At 45.0% G+C, this 19,920-nt stretch overlaps 1 protein-coding gene across 4 annotated transcripts in view; it reads right to left on the reverse strand.

The window, feature by feature from the left end:
• SKA1 (spindle and kinetochore associated complex subunit 1) overlaps positions 1-16,213 on the reverse strand; it is a 47,242-nt gene extending 31,029 nt beyond the window's left edge. Inside the window, exons 1-3 of one of the 4 annotated variants that reach the window (XM_029580084.1) lie at positions 16,048-16,213; positions 8,003-8,103; positions 6,597-6,721 (exon numbers count right to left, since the gene is read on the reverse strand). In XM_029580084.1, the coding sequence (XP_029435944.1) occupies positions 6,597-6,721; positions 8,003-8,103; positions 16,048-16,085 (264 nt within the window). In that variant the 5' untranslated portion in view covers positions 16,086-16,213. Of the gene's footprint in view, positions 1-6,596; positions 6,722-8,002; positions 8,104-15,665; positions 15,689-15,880 lie in introns of those variants that run through there. The other 3 variants (XM_029580090.1, XM_029580096.1, XM_029580101.1) reach the window with 3 other exon arrangements.
• Positions 16,214-19,920: the final 3,707 nt, after the last annotated feature.

Consider the following 19,920-nt stretch of genomic DNA (forward strand, 5'->3'; position numbering starts at 1 on the left):
GCCCTGAGCACCATTCCCTTGGGACAGCGCTCAGGGCCAGATCTGGACCACTTCCATGACCCTTTGCCACCCTGCTTGTTGACATACCACATTGCTACTTGTTGTCCATTTAGATCAGGACAATTTTGTTGGACAGCTGATAAATGAAAGCCCATAGCGCAAACCTGATCACCCGGAGCTCCAGGAAGCTGATTTGACAGTGCTTTCTGAGAGGACCATAGGCCCTGGGTGCGGAGCCCTTCTACATGAGCACCCCACCCCAGGATGGACGCATCCATGGTAAGGGCAATTTGGGTGGGGGGGGGAGTTTGGAAAGATATTCCCTGTTCCAAATTCGAGAGAACCTACCACCAGGACAAGGAGTCCCAGAGACTGAGTGATTGGGATGCGAGCCTGAAGGTCCTGGGTGGCCTGGTGCCACTGCGACCTTAAGGTCCACTGGGCTCTGCTTATGTCAAAACATGCCAAGGGAGTAACATGGATGGTTGCGGCCAAGTGGCTCAACAGCCTCAACATGTGCCAAGCTGACACCTGCTGGCTCTGCTATGGGTGCCAAGGTGACTAGTTCACAGCAGGAAGGCTTTTGCCCGAGTCGTGTCAAGTAGGGCTCCTATGAAATCCAATTGGAGGTGACTGGTTGAGATGGGACTTCAAGTAGCTAGTGATTCCAACATCTGGATGGTCAAGCATGCGGACAGTCCTGCCCCTGCTTGAGAGGTGCTCTTGACCAGCCATTCATCCAAGAAAGGAAAAACATGTACCCCCAAGCCTGTGGAGGTGCACCCCCACCACGGCCAGGCACTTTGTAAAAATATGTGGGGCCAACGCAAGCCCAAAAAGCAACACTCTGTACTGGAAGTGCTGTTTTCCCACCACAAATCGGGGAGGCTACAGGAGAGACATTACCTTGCAGCAGAAGTCACTCCCACCACAAATTGGATACTTGCTGTGACTTGGAAAGATCTTGATGTGAGTGTATGCGTTCTTTAAAATCAAGGGAGCATAGCAAATCCTCTTCTTGCAGAAAGAGAATCAGGGTGCCCAGGGAAACCATCTTGAACTTTTCTTTTTTAGAAATTTGTTTAAGGCCCTCAGATCTAGGATGGAACAAAGTCCCCCTGTTCTCTTTGGAATCAGAAAACACCAGGAGTAAAATCCATGCCCTCTTTGTCTTGGTGGGTCAGGCTCGACTGCTCTGGCCGTTAAGAGGGCGGAGAGCTCCCGTAACAGTACCTCCTGATGCACTACTGGGCCCCAACACGGGCACGGAGGATAATTTGGTGGGACACCCAATAGATTTAAATTGGTACCTTTGGCAGACAATGGACAGAACCCACTGGTCAGAGGTTATACTGGGCCACCAATTCGTGAAGAACCGTAGCCTGACCCCGACCATCCATTGTCTCGGGCACAGGTGGCTGGCTCATGCTCCCTTCAATCCAGTCAAAACCCTGTCCTGGAATTTGACTGGGGAGCCAGCTGGGGCTTGGCAGCTCACTGCTGACTGGGATGGCCTTGCGATCTCACCTTCTGGATATGGGAGAGAGGGGCCGGAGGACAGTACTTCCTTTGGTGGTAGAAAGTCCTTCTCCGACCCTGCCTCAGGAGGGTGGGTCCAAAGTGCTGATGGAGAGATGCTGGAGGGTGTCATGTGATCCCGAAATTGGCTGAAATCACAAAAGATATCGCCCCAACTGCTCCAAAAAATGCTCTTCACCAACCAACAAAAATGATTATATGAAATGGAACCGCATCGGCAAGCCTTAGACGACGTGCTTAGTCGTGAACTAAGCCATCCGGTCTTCTCCATCATTTGCTGTCAGAGAGATATTTTTAATACCACCATCCGGTGGTCAAAATGTCTCTATTGTTTTATCAATGCCCATCATGTATTTTTTCTTAATTGTAAAACGTTTTCCATATAATTTTTTAGTAATTGTAAATCCTTTTCACATCTCTGAGAATAGACTTGAAAATTGACCCGACAGTGGCCGTGTTTCGCAACTCCTAGGTTGCTTCATCAGGAGTCACTGTGCAACCAAAAGTCTCTTCAAACAGAACGCTGAATCTCCATCAATTTTCTGATAGTCCCGGGCCACTGCATCCCTCACCTGATCTCCGAAGAGATTCTCTCCTCTACACGGCAGGTCAGCGAGTCTTTACTGTACCTCCAGTCAGAGATCAGAGGCCCACAACCAAGCCATCCTGCGAGAGCCAATTCCCATTGCAGAGATTCTCACTGCAATCTCAAAATTATTATAAATGGAATGGACTGTGTTTTCCGCACTCCAGGCCCTGATGCATCAGTGACAAGAAGGTGTCTTGCTGCTGTTGAGTCAACCTCTCCTGAACCTGCTTCCAGAGGTTGCGAGAGTATTGGCTCATGTAGAGCTGGTAGGAGGCAATGCAGGCAATTAACATGGTCTCCTAAAATACCTTCCTCCCAAAAGCATCCATTGCTCACTCATCCTTCCCTGGGGCGCAGAGGCATGGGTCCTAGAGCGCTTGGCCCTCTTTAGCGGATTCAACCACCACTGATTGGTGTGCCAGCTGACTTTTCAAATCAGATAGCCTGTTGGACAAGCTACACACCATCTGCTTTCCTATTCACCGAAGGCACTATGAGGGGCTGTTCCCAAATCCTCAACAGCAAATCCTTAAAGATCTCGTGCACTGGGACCACCACGATCTCTTTAGGAGCCTCCACAAACTGAAGGATTTCCAGCACTCCCAACTCCTCTTCAAATGTTGCCAATGCCAAAACGGACTGGGAGGCAGGAGGGGAGGCCAGATCTTCTTAGGATCCCCGAGGTGGCTCAGCGACTGACACCAGGACCGGTGGAGACCATCGCGGACCCCTGGCATTGATGGAGGATGGACACTCCTCGCTGCAGGTCACATCAGGAGCATCACTGCAAGTGCTGGCGCCTTCCCGAGCCCAGCACCGTGCATTGAAGATGACCGGTGCCAATGCTTCTTTGGCTTCCTTCTGTGTTTGGCTAGGTCTTTCCCCAATGCAGAGGTCAATGTCGTCAAACCTGATGTCCTCAACCTGGAAAAAGACAGATGGGGCCAGTATCTGCTGTCATCAGATAGGGGCGCCATCGATGGAGCCGATGTCCCCACCGATATCGATAGTTCGGTGTCCATCGATGCAGCTCCAAGTTCTTTCAGCATCGATGCCACCAATGGAGATGTCGATGGCTCAGACGCTCTTGCTCCAAAAAGCTTTTCCATCTTATCGATGTGAGGGCGACATCCCTTTGGAGCCATTTGGTCACACAAACGGCAACCCCAGACAACATGCGATGCCCCCAGGCAGAGGAAACACACATCGTGTGGGTCCCTGATGGATATTGTCCACAGACATTTGAGGGCATCGACAGAAACCCGATGAGGCCATGACAATGCGAACAAAGAGGCAAAAATGAATAATGGTGGCGGTGGGGGACTGACACCAGTGGGTACCGAGGCACCATCGCCACAGAGGGGAACAGAGCAAAAATAAACTTACAGAACTGCCAAAAACACCTGACTGAAGAGGGACCCGTGCCGAGAAAGACATGAAAACCAGAAAATAATTGGAGGAAAAATTATCTAAGGCAATTTCTGAGAAAACACCACAGAAAGAGACTGAAGAGGGACCCTGCACATGGACATGTGGTATAGGGCATGCTCAGTATGCCTAGTTAAAGTTCTAGAAACTTTGACATGTTTTTTTTTTGTTTGTTTTTTTTGTGACATCAGTTTGCGCCATCTCCATCTGCTGGTAGAGGTGCTTAACCAACTGGTTCTGGATTCATCTGTCTAGATGCTAAGAAACAATCACAAACACTGCCCAAATTATAAGTATTCCAGAAAGCCTTTGAATGGTAACACAAACAATATTCAATTGGTTTAACTAGTATATTTTTTTTTTATAAATTTTAAATAGCCATATTCAACATTAAAAAAACTGTATATCATTAAATGTGGGACCCACACTCAGAGTTTGTATATCAATCAAACTCAAAAAATTGGTGAAGGGTCACTACTTTATTTTAAATACTACTTTGTTTTGTTAATTGTTATTTTAAATTGTCATAAAAATGCTGACGAACTGCAAATTGCAACTTCCTAAATCAAATATCATGGGAACACACCTTTCATTAGCAAACATTAAGTGAAAGTCCCGAACAATTTATATGAAAGAGAATACTCATTTCCAAAAGTTGCAAGAAAAGTCTCGAGTTGAATAAAAAAGCAAGTGGGACTTTCACTTAAATGTTTGCTAATGAAAGGTGTGTTCCCATGATATTTGATTTAGGAAGTTGCAATTTGCAGTTTGTCAGCATTTTTATGACAATTTAAAATAACAATTAACAAAACAAAGTAGTATTTAAAATAAAGTAGAGTGACCCTTCACCAATTTTTTGAGTTTGATTGATATACAAACTCTGTGAGTGTGGGTCCCACATTTAATGATATAGTCTCAGTTTTTGGATGCTAAGAAAAACATGTTTTTTTTCCCTCAAATTGTAAAGCAGTTTACACCAAAAATCCTTCTAGCAACTGTAATCCAGAGATTAAAAATTCAGCAACAGGGATTGGCAGTCCTGAGACTTCGTGTTGCTCCGAATCCCACAGTTGAAACTGCTGTCAGCAACGGCTGTTTAAATTGAGTTAACCCGAGCGCCTTCCTCCCATGGCTTCTTGGCTCAAAAGGGCATTTTTAATCCCTGGATTACAGTTGCTAGGAGGACTTTTGTTATAAACTGCTTTGTGATTTGAGAAGCATCATTGATATAGACACTACAGCCAGCATGATGATTTTCATCCCTTACTCAGACACTTTACTTTAACTGGTTTATTTAGCCACGTGGCATTTTAAACCTAGTTACATCTTCACCCCCCCCCCCCCCTGCAGAGGCATGGAGGGAGCATGATAAGCAAATTCTGGGTGTCCAAATCATCAGGGTTTATTCCCCCATGAGGAAGTCAAGTTGGTGAAACAAGGGCCTTGTCGGGACATCATAACAGCATACCCAAAGGAACACACTTTTCTAGAGTTGTTTGGTTAGCAAACTATGTTTATATGTGATTCTCTGTTAGTATACTATGATTACATGTGATGTTATAAATTACAATTTGTTGTATAAGTGCTGTGTTAACATCTCTGTATTCTTGTCTTTATACTTTGTGGCGGTTATTGATGAGTTGCAGTTTAGATCAGCCATCCCATATGGTTAGGTTTACCATTATATAGCTACAAAGAACAGTGGACCCTTGACTTACGACCGGCTTGACTTACGAACAACTTGGGTTACGACCAAGTTGTCCGGTTTCGAGTTACGACCCGAATGCCGCTTGTGTGGTTTGGTTGTGTTTTTTTTCGCAGATTGCTTGTAATTGGTCCTTTGTTACTGCCCATCACATTTTTTTGGTCTTAGTAGGCAGGACTTCTACAGCGATTGAATGGTGAGTATAGTATAAAATTGTTTCTGGTAGGCTAGGCACATTTTATAACTTTTTGGTGAGTACACTAGGAAATTATTGGTGTTTCTGGTAATTACACACATTATACAACCATTTTTTATTATAGCAATGGTTAGGTAAGGGGTGCCTTGGGGGGTTTGGAACGCATTATGGGTATTTCCATTATTTCCTATGTAAAAAATAGTCTTGACCTACAACCAGCCCTATGGAACCAATTGAGTTCGTAAATCAAGGGTCCACTATATATATATTTAATAGTGTTATATGTGTGACTTTGTTTCTAATGCTCTCGAAGGGAATGTTAGAATAATCTTGTGTTAGGTTTAAGTGGTTTGTTTTTGTTCACTTTTGTACATATACATACACACATAGATAGATAGATATATGTATCTCAAAGTACACTACTAAACTCTATAAACATCTGTATTTCAAGGTAACCCATAGTGAACCTAAGACCACAAATTCCAGCTCTTAAAGAAGATCCCCACCATAAACTGATCCTGCAAATTTGTACATTGCTTCTAAAGGGGATAAGGAAAAAAGAAAAAAACACAACCAAAACAAAACATCAGCTCATTCAACCACCAGAACTAACTGCATGCACACTTCCGGAATAAAAGATTCTCTTTCCTACCTAAATCATTTCTCTCCCCTGTTATTGCTCTCTGGGTGCCTGTCTTAAGTAAACCAAGATCCTCCAGAGAAGAAAGGATAGCATTCTCCAATGCCAAAAAGTTTAATGCACTCGCTTACCCAGAGCATACAGCATGTTCTCATACTTCCTTAGTTCCCATCCACCCCTCTTCCCCAAGCAGTGTTACTGACAAGTCACAAGGCCAGGGTTTATTTACAGGATTCTTAACCTGCACGATATAGGGTACTTGGTGGCTAACAAAAATACATAAATAAAAGCAATTAAAAATAAAACAAAACTAAGAAAACAAAGATAAAAATCAAACCTGTACAGTAAAATAGTAAGTAGACAAAATATAGAAAAATCTCCAATTAGTTGTTAAATATCTACTTTAAGATGCTTCCTAAACGTGATGGCATTAACTAACGATAGTTGGTTGTTACTGGTTTGTCATTCTATGAGCTCAAACAAAAATATGCTTTTTTACCTTGAGTGAATGCAAGAGCTTTTCCTGCCTTTGAACTTCCAGTTCCATCTTATCCAGCTGGTCACAGAGTGCAGGCATCTCATGCGCGATTTTACTGAGCACAGGTGCCAGCGATTGGTTTTGACCTGTAAAATTCGTGAGAACTAGACAATGCTATAAACCACCTCACAGCCAGCAGCATTCACCCCGCCCTCCCTACACTCTCTCCATACAGCTCAGGCCGGTCACATCATCAATGGTTATATCAACTTTGTTCCTTTTTGGGATTTCAGAGATGCAGCTCATTTTCAAAGATTAAAATAAAATTTGAAAACCAGACAAGGGTAAGCAGTCAAATATGTTTACAGATAAAAATTCTCTTTGAAAGACCATCAGAAGTCACTGCAGGCTTTGTAATAATTCAAATTACTTAAAATATATACTAAATTATATAAGCAATGCCAAACAGGCATTGCTTATACAATCACTAATTAGCCAGTGGATTGTTAAAAAATAAAGCTTTTTTTTTTTTTTTTTTACTGTGCCAATGCTGTGACTGAACATGGACACTTTGGGGGGGAAGGGGAGGTTGTTAAATAGTTAAATTGTTTCATTTCATTGCTTACATGCATTTGTAGATGCAAAAAAATACATGCAACAAATCAAATGCACAACCCTAATTTACACCATTATACAACTGAAGGCTTATACTGTACATAACATTTTAAAACTGTACATAAATGAAAAACTAAAAGGTGAACAAAATTGTGGTAACCATGTTAATGCACCTGGATATGTAGAATTACAGTCAGACAAGTTGTAGGCAAGACTTCAGGAAGATTCAGCAAAATTGCTGGGGGGGGGGGAAACCACATTGCTCACAGGCTCTTTCCGGATCACAGTAATGTAGTAAATGACTACAGAAAGAGACCCAATGGTCCATCCAGTATGCCCAACACTTTTTTTTTTTAGGGTAGTAACTGCAAGGTTACCCACCTGTGTCTTCTGTTAAGGGTGGTAAGTGTCAAAGATTTTTGATAGCCTTGATGTAAATATTAAAGACCAGAGATTGTAAACTGGATGGAGATTTCTACATATCTTATATCTATATACACACTAGTAACAAAAAACAGCAGTGACAAAAAAATATAAAAGACAAGTAGTTTAAGTGTATAAACACAACCAAATAAAAAAAAAAAAGCTATCACAACAAATTAAAGCAAAATGACTTGAGTTATTCATTAGACAAACATTCAAAATGAAGACGTTCTAACATCCAAATAGAAGAACTGAGTTTGTCTTTTTGTGGGTGTATTACACACACACAGATATAGATATATACAGAGAAAACAGTAGCCCAGTAAATATACTGCTAACAGTTTGTGATCTGAATTAAAAATACTAAATTGAAAGCTTATCTCCCTTACCTATATTTCTTAATTGAAGTGTTTTCTTGACAGTGGAGATCTTGTTGTTGAAATGTAAGTGCAGGGCCTCAAATTCTGCAAAGGCCATGTTACCTAGAACACTACAAAACAACGCATTTGTGTTATTCAGCACCCATGGAATACTTATTTGTAGCACCAACAAGAGACTGAACATGACACCAAAGCTTTGTGGCTGACTCTCTGGCACTCTTCAGTTCTAAAACCAAAGGACTATCTCAGGGTTTGTCTGCTTGGCTTTGTCATTCATTGCATTTATGTCATCATTCAAGTATTTTCATACAATGAGTGTAAAACATAGCACATTTCTTTTTCTGAAAAAGTCTGAATAGTTGGGGTCCCATTTTGAGCATCTGTCAGAGGCCTGTGCTTAGAGGGAATATGCATAGACTGGCTGGTTTAGTTTCCTTCTACACATCAAAGTAAGGAAGGCCCAACTCAAGCAACGCCCATGTCTAAACCTAAGTCAAAGGGAGACTCGAGAGGGAGTTAAAAGTTTGGGACATGTCTACCTGCAAGTCCTCTCAGATTCAACAGGAGCCTGAACTGAGCAAAGTAGACTTTGCCCTGGAAACACTGGCTTCCAGGGATTTTCTGGAAACTATTTATTTATTTATTTATTTTGAGGCTTTTATATACCGAAGTATAGCGGGTTGCCTTCACTCCGGTTTACATGAGAACAACTTATACAAATTGGTAACAAAATTATACAAATTGGTAACAAAATGGTAAAACTGGGACGATCTAACTGTGAACTGAGTAAGGGTGAGGTCAAGGGGGCAACGATTGCAAACTGAAGAGAGCACTATATAACAAATGGAGAAATCAAGTAACATGGGGGGACAGAGGGCAGGGCTCATAGAAGGGTGGGGGGTAACTAGAGGAAGGATGTATCTGGGAGGAAGAAATGTGGTGGGATGGGGTTAGGGAGAGAGTGGGAAGAGCGGGGGGAGCAGTAGGAAGGGGGGAGATCGAGAGAAAAGTGCGGGGGGAAGAGGGGAGTTGTGGGAGGCTTAGCCGACTCAGTCACGGAAAGTTAGGTTGAAATACCAGGTTTTGAGTTCCTTTTTGAAAGATTTAATGTCACTGAGTGATCTTAGGTATTGAGGTAGGGTGTTCCATAATTTGGGTCCTGCGATGGAGAAGGCTCTGTTCCTCGTGGTTGTCAGTTTGGCAATGCTGGGGGAAGGTATGTCTAGATTGAGGTGAAGTCCCCCCTAAATATCCAATAATTTGACAGTTTTAAGAATAAGATAGTGAGATTCGTTTATGGTTTTTGCTAGGTATGGACATGGGCCACAGCCATATCTTTAAGGAAAAGGTTATGACTTGCATATGCAGTGGATTTCCCTGAAAGGGTCTCTAATATTTTGGAATTGATGGGGTATTGGTATCTGTTTTAAAGGGATAAGGAAATACAGAGGGGACTAGAGGATTGCATATATGGCACACCAACAAAAGTGGCAATAACTAAACTAGTGACAGAAATCTGCTTGCTTGGGACAGACCCTGAGCAAAGGTAGGGGGTGGAGGGTGATAATAGGATGTGTTGACAGTGTTGGAGGAGACAGTTAAATGGGCAGGCCACGATGTCCTTACCTACCGACAGTAGCAGCAACAGTATGCTATTACTATGCATAGCCTTGACACAAAAAGGTGACTAGGGGCTCCTAAAGGCAGAAGGGTCCAGTTTAAGTTCTGCTGAGGTTAGCATAGAAACTGTTAGTAGCGAAATTCCTAGAGCAGTGATTCCCAACCAGAGATTGTTGATGCAATCACATGGAGGCAACCAAAGAGGAGACTAACCTCACCTTCGAGGACCTCCGCTCTAAGACTGCTGTTGCCGCCTAATTGCACTACCTGATCCTACACTCAAAAGAGGAATGAAGATCACAGTCTTGAGAAACCCAAAAAAAAGCATGGAGAGGAAGTGGGGAAGAATACAGTTGATTGCCACCATGAGCAAGAAGGAAAAGCACAGTGCCACCAGCACCTTCAACAGCTGCTGCTCCACATGACCAGAGGTGGCAGGATGATAACTGGAAGGAGCATGTCTGGCCCCTGTGCATGTGTTCTGGCTGCCCTGCTGGCTTGACAGTAAAGGAGAAAAGCAATACTGGATGAGCAATATGGCCATGATGGGGGAGGGCAGGGGCAACATGGAGGAAAAAGCAAGTGGGAGAGCAGAGACATGAAAGCACTCAGAAAGAGGACAGGAGGGAGAACATTTTGGATGGGGCTAAGGGAAAGCAGGAGGGAGAGAGAGGGGAGATACAGTACAAACATTTAAATAACTCCAAGGTTTCCCATGCACGCATGGCGAACCTCTTTCAAAGGAAAGGAGGCTTTAAACCAAAGGGTCTTGGAATGAGGATGAAAAGGGGTAGGACTCAGGGATTTCCTTAGGAAATATTTCTTTAGAGAGTAAAGGCATGGAAGTCTCCCAGTGAAAGTGGTGTAGACAAAAACAGTATCTGAATTCAAGAAAGCATGGGATAAATACAGGGTATCTCTGAGGGCGTGATGGGAATTAAGCTAAATTAGTTGGGTGAAATACCGGTAGATGGAACAATGTTCTTTACCTGCCAACACATTTCTGCGTTTCTAGGGAAGAGGCCACAAATGGAAGAGGACAGAAGGGAAGGCACTCAGGTAGGGGACATGGGGGAAGCAGCACTCGAAAGGGTTGTAGAGGAAGAGATGAGGAAAGAGCGTAGGAGGGAAAGCACTGAGGAAAAGATCTTGGAGGAGGACCAGGGAAGGGACTACATGAGGGAAAGAATAGAAGGGAAGGGAAGGCATTAGGGAAGCAGGGCAGGCATTTGGAAAGGGGGATAGGAAGGGATCATGTTAGGGGGAAGGTCAGAGGGAGAGAGCCAAAAAAAGGGACCACAATGGGGAAACAGCTAGAGGAAGAGACTCAGGAAGGGGACATGGGTGGAGAGAAGCAAGGCAAGAGGATGGGAGCTGTAGCACTTATGAAGGGGCCATAGGGGGAGAGTGTTTATCTCAGAAATCATTCTTTAATATTAAAATTGATACATTACAAACTATTTTGGAGTGCATATTTTGTTATTGCATTAATCGGCTTTCCATATGGCATTTAACTGCATGGAAAAAACTAAACCAAAGCATGTGCGAGTCCACGGAATTTTTGGAGGTTGAAGAGGGGCCATGCGCCCCAAAAAGCCGAGAACCCCTGCCCTAGAGTTTAGTTCCTTTCAGAGCGCTGCAGCAAGAACAGAGGAGGAGCCATTCTTTGTGTGTGTGCCCGATAAGCTGGCAGCTTCCATCTTAACTGTCTAGCTCCTACATCTTCAGGGCCTGCAAATAAAAACCCTCGGAGACACAGGAAGACGACTGTGTAAGAATTCTCCATTATCTTCTTATGGAATCTCCACACACACACACATCTCAATCAAGGGAATAATAAGTATTCAGTTGCTGGGAATGCCAGAGCCAGAAATAGATCTGGAATGAGCTCATGAAAGTAGGGACTGCGGTCCAGCCATTTGGAATATCCTAATTCTTACTGTAAACCTGGGTCTGAGTTTTGTTTTGAGTGATTCAAAAAGTATATGGGACAGAATTCGCAACTGCTGAATTCTGTATGACAAAGAATATGCTGGCTCCTACCAGGTGACAGACTGGCCATGGTCAGAGACAGGATGTTGGGCTCGATGGACCATTGGTCTGACCCAGCATGGCATTTGTTATGTTTTCTCCTGTAAATAAATGAAGTCACGCTATCTGAAGTGGTCTGAACTCATTGCCTTAGTCTTCAGTTTTGTTAACTAAAAATCAGGAAGCAGTTGTCAATCCTGACCAGTGTAGAAAACACTTCAGCACTCCAATGCACAAACCGCTTGACCATTGATTACTCAACCTACTTGGGTATGGAACCCCTCTCCTCCAACAAAAGGATTAAACCAGGTGTCCCAAAACTTTTCAAGAGCAAGGCCACATAGGAAATTTCAAATCAAGGAGGGGATCCTCCCTTGGAGTTTTGCTGAGCAGGAGTCCACTAGAGTCTGGCCCATTGGCTGATTTGCAATGCTGAGGCAGAGGTCAGCGTTCCCAGAGGTGTGGGAGATAGTGGGTCAGTAATATTTCTAGGACGCTGGGGCAACCCTACCATACTCCAGGAAACCTACAACCTGCCTCCCTCCCTTAGCATCTGCCTCCCCCCCCCCCCCCGGGGGAATGGGTGATGCAGTCTGTGAATGGCACACTCTCCCCTTTCACCCCTCTTTTCCTCACGCCCCTTGTCCACCCCCTACTTGCAGCCCTCCTCCCTTCTACATTATTTCCCTCTTCTCTCACATTCCCCCTCCCTCTAACCTGTTCTCTCTTGTTGCAGTTTACATGGTTCTCCAACAATTATTTTGCATGTAAAACAAAGGATAAGGCTCGAGATCTAATTCTACAGACTGAAGAAAGCTCATGCTAGCTTCTGTGACCAAAAATAGAGTACTACAATAATGCTGATCCTAGGGAGAAGAGCCAAGATCAATGTATTTGCTGAAACTGCTGAAAATTATCTATTGCTCCTATGCACAGCAAGACAGAATGCATTTCTTCACGAAGCTAAAACACATCTTGGGTGGAAAGATACAGTGATTCTGTACAGTGTGCATGCAAGGATGGCATCACCTGTGACTGTTAGAGACTTGCTGCCAAAAAAGTGTAAGACCTGGAAAAAAAAAATGATTGAATGGGCCAGATAGGCTTTACCCCTAACAGAAGGCATGGGGATTATTCCCCTTAACCAATTAGCTTACATGATTTTGACATAACTGCAACATCACACTCTGCTTTGATGGCAGGCAGAACAAAAAATAAAGGGGGAATTGGATTCAGCCAGCCAATGCTGGGTCCTGACTTTTACGGTCCGGGGCACTGATATACAGACATTATAGAAAAAGCAGAGGACTGCTCTTATGGCCTAGTCTAAAAGCAAAGCACATTCAAGTAGCATTGTCTGAATTATCAAGAAGGCTGCTCACCCTGTAAAAATGTTGCTAGTGGTAATTTTACAGGTTTGACAGTTGCTTGGTTTTGAACGTAAATATTGCTACCCTTAACATAAGGCTTGGGGATAACTGCACAGAGCAGCAGGTACAACCAAAGGAAACTTGCTGGGCAGACTGGATGGACCAGATAGTCTCTCTCAGCAATTACTATGTATGTTACTATATTTAATGTGTTACTATGTAGTATTTGAATTAAACCAAAGCAACAGTTTTTCTATATAATATTCCTATTACACAGCTGTTATTGCCACACAAAACATTTGTGTAACAGTGAATCAAAACTGTGCAAATTTTTAAAAAGTCAGGGAGGATTAAATACACGTTTTTGTAACCTACATCTGCTGTATTATCTTTTTTTTTTTTTTTTCACAGCAGTTTCCTCCTGTTCTGTTGTACTTCCAGTTCAAATCAGAACCAGGGCTGGTATCTAGCACCAATAGCCTTCATTCACAACTAATTAAGGAGCGGACTGGGAGGGAACTTCCCCACCCACTACCCTAATCACCCCCATCCTAACTACTCCTAATTTTTGTACTTTATAGAAACATAGAAATGACGGCAGAAGAAGACCAAATGGCCCATCCAGTCTGCCCAGCAAGCTTCACTCATTTTTTCTCTCATACTTATCTGTTTCTCTTAGCTCTTGGTTCTATTTCCCTTCCACCCCCACCATTAATGTAGAGAGCGGTGATGGAGCTGCATCCAAGTGAAATATCTAGCTTGATTAGTTAGAGGTAGTAGGGGTAGTAACCGCCGCAATAAGCAAGCTACACCCATGCTTATTTGTTTTTACCCAGATTATGTTATACAGCCCTTATTGGTTGTTTATCTTCTCCCCTGCCGTTGAAGCAGGGAGCTATGCTGAATATGCATGAAGTATCAGTTTTTTTCTTCTCCCCTGCCATTGAAGCAGAGAGCTATGCTGGATATGCATCGAAAGTGAAGTATCAGGCACATTTGGTTTGGGGTAGTAACCGCCTTAACAAGCCAGCTACTCCCTGCTTTGTGAGTGTGAATCCTTTTTTTCTTCTCCCCTGCCGTTGAAGTTATGCTGGATATGCGTGAAGTATCAGTTTTTTCTTTTCCCCTGCCGTTGAAGCAGAGAGCTATGCTGGAAATTTGTGATGTATCAGTCTTTCTCCCATGCCGTTGAAGCAGAGAGCCAAGCTGGATATGCGTCGAGAGTGAATTATCAGGTACATTTGGTTTGGGGTAGTAACCGCCGTAACAAGCCAGCTACTCCCCGCTTTGTGAGTGCGAACCCTTTTTTTCTTCTCCCCTGCCGTTGAAGCAGAGAGCTCTGCTGGATGTGTGAAGTAACAGTTTTTCTTCTCCCCTGCCGTTGAAGCAGAGAACTATGCTGGATATGCATTGAAAGTGAAGTATAAGAATGGAGTGATCAAGCTAGTTGAAAGGCATCAGGAATAGAGGAAGGTGGAGGTAGTAATTTGGTTATTTGGTTTGGGGTAGTAACCGCCGTACTGCCAAGGAGCAGGAGCAAGTTGCACGCAGCAGCAAATGGCTGCTGTAGCAGGTGCTTCTAGCTCCGCCCTGGACTGCACTGCCCAGAAAATGCCCCCCAGCCTGTCCCTTTCAGGAAGGCCCTCACTTATGTGTGTACTGGCTGGATTTTACATGTGTGGCCTTTTGAAAATCCACCCTTTAGAGTGGGAGAGATGTTCTAGCAAAACAGTTGGAGAGGGTCAATGGGTGGCGAGAGTAGGTGGTTGTAAAGGGAGGGAGAGAAAAATAGAAGATACAGTTGAGGAAAGATGGTGAGGGACAACAGGTCAGTAAAACAATGGCAAAACGAATGGGGCTGGTCTGGTGGCTCCTATGTGGAAGATCCCCAATTTGATCCCTGAGTCAGGTGTTATGCTCCCTGGGTCAACAGGAGGTGGGGATGCTGCGGAGGCATGATTCCCTCTTCCCAGGGACAGAATTGCTTAAGATTGCCATCTAGTGGCAAGATACAGGGTCCATGATTGCAGGGTTCCAGAAGGAGCTCTGTGCATGGCCCCCAGCTGAGAGCTGTCACCACAGCAACTGGACTAAATGTAAATTGAGAGGATATAAAATAGGAGGAAAATCCTTAGGTAGTTGTGAATGAAGGCTATTGGTGCTAGATACCAGCCCTGGTTCTGATTTGAACTGAAAGTACAACAGAGCAGGAGGAAACTGCTGTCAAAAAAAAAAGAGAAAAGAAAAGATAATACAGCAGATGTAAGTTACAAAAACTTGTATTTAATCCTCCCTGACTTTTTAAAAAATTTGCACAGAGTTTTGATTCACTGTTACACAAATGTTTTGTGTGGCAATAATAGCTGTATAATAGGAATGTTATATAGAAAAACTGTTATAATTTTGCAAATATGCGCAGCGACGCATCGGGGCCTTCTCCAGTTAAGGAGCGGACTGGGAGGGAACTGGAGAAGGCCCCGATGCGTCGCTGCGCATATTTGCAAAATTATACCCCACCTTGCGCGTGCCGACCCGAAATTTTATAACAAGCGCGCATACTTTATGAAAATCTACCCCTAATTCTACAGCCAGTAGAAGACTGTATTGGCTTGCTGAAAGCTTCTTTGATTTGCCACTATCCGGGCCCTTACCGAAAGAACAGCTCTTCATCCCACCTAGAGCCATATCAACCAATCTCCCCCGCGGGCAGAACTAGCCCGGCTCCCTTCGAAAGCCTCCAGAAAGGCGTACACCACGAGCTCTTCCGCACAGAATCCCTTCTACCTCCAGTCACATATCCCGTATGTACACACACCAACACCATCTCCAGATATGAGACGAAGAGCAGCAGCTTATTTCGGCTCACCCTCAACGGAAGGCGGTAACATGCAACGGCAAACCAGCGCCTGCAGCCGCCTCTTCTACCACCTACATAAATGACAGATTCTCGAAGGAGGACCTTACCACTGCAGGTCTCTAGAGCAGAAAAAGGGAACTTCCCGTCACCAGCCAATTCAAATTTACCGCCCTTACCGCGACTCTCCTGAGCTTTGGCTATTAACACAGAGCATGCGCAACGGGAAACGGAGAGCGAATGAGAAAAGTCTTGCGTTCCTAGCCTCCCTCTGGTCTACCAATCAGCAAAGGCCAATCTAGAATGAGGCTTGAGATTTTACACCCCTCGTAATGAGGGAGGGAGGCTGACAGTGTTGCCAACCTCGCTTATTTACCGCGAGATTGGGCTTCTTTTTGTAGTCATTCGCGGTTTTTTTTTTTCCGATTCGCGGGTTGCTTTTAATTGGGCTATTTTTTTCTGCCAGTCGCGTTTTTTTGGGCTTGTTGGGCGGGACTTGTGCTCTGAATCATGTTACAGTGATTGGCTGCTGCGATGAAGCCTGTCCATAGCAGGCGCACCCTATCCCTATATTGCAGCAGTAAGCCAATCAGAGCAGAGCTGCAAGCCTTGTTGATGCACACGACACATTTTGTGGGCAGACCCAGCCAGCATAGCATCGCACGTGGGCGGAACGGGAAGGCCAGCAGCACAGCATTGGAGTGCAACAGCAAAGGAATCCAGAGTGTGCAGTTATAGCCAGGTATCAGGACGGAAGGAATTAGTATGTTGGGAGGGGGAAATGAGAGTGTGGGGGCCAGAGATGTGCTCAGAGGGGTTAGGGAGGGGAGAATGAGAGTGTGGGGGCCAGATATGTGCTTGGAGGGGGCTGGGGAGAGGGGAGAGGGGGTATGTGAGGGCCAGAGATGTGCTCAGAGGGGGGAATCAGTGTGTGTGTAGGGCCAGAGATGTGCTCTGAGGGGTTAGGGAGGGGGGAATCAGTGTGTGTAGGGCCAGAGATGTGCTCTGAGGGGTTAGGGAGGGGGGAATCAGTGTGTGTAGGGCCAGAGATGTGCTCTGAGGGGTTAGGGAGGGGGGGGAATCAGTGTGTGCGGGGCCAGAGATGTGCTCTGAGGGGTTAGGGAGGGGGGAATCAGTGTGTGCGGGGCCAGAGATGTGCTCTGAGGGGTTAGGGAGGGGGGGAATGAGAGTGTGGGGGCCAGAGATGTGCTCGGATGGGGGTGGGGAGAGGGGAATGAGAGTGTGGGGGCCAGAGATGTGCTCGGAGGGGGGTGGGGAATGAGAGTGTGGGGGCCAGAGATGTGCTCGGAGGGGGGTGGGGAGAGGGGAATGAGTATGTGAGGGGGCCAGAGATGTGCTCAGAGGGGGGTGGGGAGAGGGGAATGAGTATGTGAGGGGGCCAGAGATGTGCTCGGAGGGGGGTGGGGAGAGGAGAATGAGAGTGTGGGGGCCAGAGATGTGCTTGGAGGGGAGAGGGGAATGAGTATGTGAGGGCCAGAAATGTGCTCGGAGGGGGGTGGGGAGAGGGAAATGAGTATGCGAGGGTGTTAAATGCTATAAAAAATAAAAAGTTTCAATCTCACGTGTTTTGGGCTTTTTTTGGGCTTGTTTTTTGGAAAAAAGTGCTTGTTCTTTCATGAAAACCTGGCAACACTGGTGGCTGACATGGTCAGCGAGTGTAAATACTGTTAAAAGGTGGAGGAAAATAAAACTAGAAACTCGAAAATGCAGTGGTGTAGCCCAGGCCCACCCACCCGGCAGAGGCTTGTTGGACCAATACTGTCGCGGGATCCCATCCCCGGGACAGCGAAGAGGAGCGCCGGAGCTGTGGCGGGATCCCATCCCCACAAAGGCGAAGAGGAGCTGCAAGGCAGGGGCGGGGCTGAAGAGCGGAGAGACGCTGCACGCCACCGCCGGAGGCCAGGCCGGTGGGGCCGAAGAGTGGAGAGACCCGTGCACCGCCGCTGGAAACCAGGCCGCCGGGGCTGAAGAGTGAAGAGATCTGTGCGCCGCTGTCGGAGGCCAAGCCAGCGGGGCTGAAGAGCGGAGAGACCCTGCGCCCCGTCGGACGTCAGGCCAGCGGTGGCGGCTGCTGATAAGTGGAGGCCAGGCTTATTGGGCCAAACAATGAGAAGAAGCTCCACGTGAGCTTGTGTATGTGGTAGAATGGGTGCCTGAGTGGCAGCTTTGTGTGTGTGGTAGAATGGGTGATGTGGTGGGCCCATAGAAATAAAACGGATGCTGTATTTCTCTCGGTCGATGCCGAGAAGACCTTCGATATGGTCCATTGGCCTTTCTTGTTTAGTGTCTTAAGGACATGTAAACCGAGGTGATGTTTCGACTAACATCGGTATAGAAGACTTTTAAATAAATAAATAAAAATAAATAAATAAGATGGGCTTTGGACCTTTTTTTTGTACCTGGTTGGAACGTCTATATTGCAAACCGAAAGCACGTCTTAAAATTAATGGGGGATACTCAGATTATTTTATAGTGGGACAAGGAACTAGATAAGGCTGCCCTCTATCCCCACTTTTATTTGCTTTATTTGTCGAGTCTTTAGCCACTGCCATTTGGGACAATAGCCAAGCGTGGGGGTTTAAAGTTCTCCGATCAAGAGTTCAAACTGACCTTATTTGCAGGTGATATTATGTTTTCTATTACACAGCCACATACTTCGTTATTAGCAATAGAGCAAGAAATCCAGCGGTTTAGTGCAGCCTCTGGGTTTCAGATTAACTGGGAAAAATCAGAGCTACTCAACCTTACCTTTAGTACCATGACTGTTATGGACTTGAAGGCACACCACCCCTTTCGCTGGGCGACCCGCTCTTTGAAATATTTGGCATTCAGTTACCAACACACCCAAAAGAGTTATTCCACTTCAACTATATTCCACTTATCAAGAAGGCCTTTGTAGATATTGATTGTTGGATCAGGCTCCCTATTACATGGTTGGGTAGGATAGCTACGGTGAAGATGAATCTGCTACCCCGCTTATTGTATTTGTTTCAGTCACTACCAATAACAGTTTCTAATATTGCTTTGAAATTATGGCAGAGGAAGTTATTTAGCTTCATCTGGAAGAAAAGGCCTCCCTGGGTTAGCAGATTCACCCTTTATCAGTCCAAACTAGATGGAGGCCTGGGTATCCCGAATCTACAATGGTATTACGTATCCGCCCAATTGAGGCCTCTGATAATATGGCACAATCTTATAGACCCTAAACACTGGGCAGTTATTGAACAATCTCAGATAGGGACAATGCCAATGTCGGCGATGCCCTGGCAACCTAGGAAAACATGGAGACCTTGCCCTTTAATGCTTCCTACTACAAGGCACACGTTAGCAGTGTGGGATAGATGGAAAGCCAAAGTGGTTGGCCAGAAGTCTTACTATTTCTCAACCCATCTATTCCATAATATCGATTTTTTTACCTTCTCATTCATTGAATGCTTTCTTGAGGTGGAAAAGGCAGGGAGTTACTAGAGTGGAGTATATGTGGGAGGGGGAGAATGTTTGCTCTTTTCACACGATCTGCCAAACGTTTGAACTCCCAGTTACAGAATTTCTAGCGTTCCAACAAATTCGACATTTTTGTTCTAATTCATTAGTAAAAGTTAATCTATGTAAAGGGAAAACTTTGTTTGAGGGATACTGCTCTTCATCAACTTTCCCTTAAAGGGCTTATATCAAAAGTGTATAAGCTGCTTAATTCAGCTTTGGCTTCCACTCCGTCCCACACCGCTGCTTGGAACAAAGCTTTACCGGTGGAGCACTCCAAAGAGGACTGGCTCACTATCTGCAAATATCCGTAAGTTATCGATATCAGCTACGCTTCTAGAAAACGGATATAAGGAACTATACCGATGGTACTTAACACCAGAGAGGATGGCGAGAATCTCCAATAGCGGTTTGGGATTATGTTGGAGGGGCTGTGCCTCTAAGGGGACTTATGAACATATGTGGTGGTCAGGTGATTGTATCAACCCACTTTGGACAGCGATTGAAAGCCTATGCACACGGATATTACAGAAGCCAGTAAATCTGAC

This window comes from Rhinatrema bivittatum, chromosome 1 (genome assembly GCF_901001135.1).
Source record: "Rhinatrema bivittatum chromosome 1, aRhiBiv1.1, whole genome shotgun sequence".
Classification (NCBI taxonomy): domain Eukaryota; kingdom Metazoa; phylum Chordata; class Amphibia; order Gymnophiona; family Rhinatrematidae; genus Rhinatrema; species Rhinatrema bivittatum.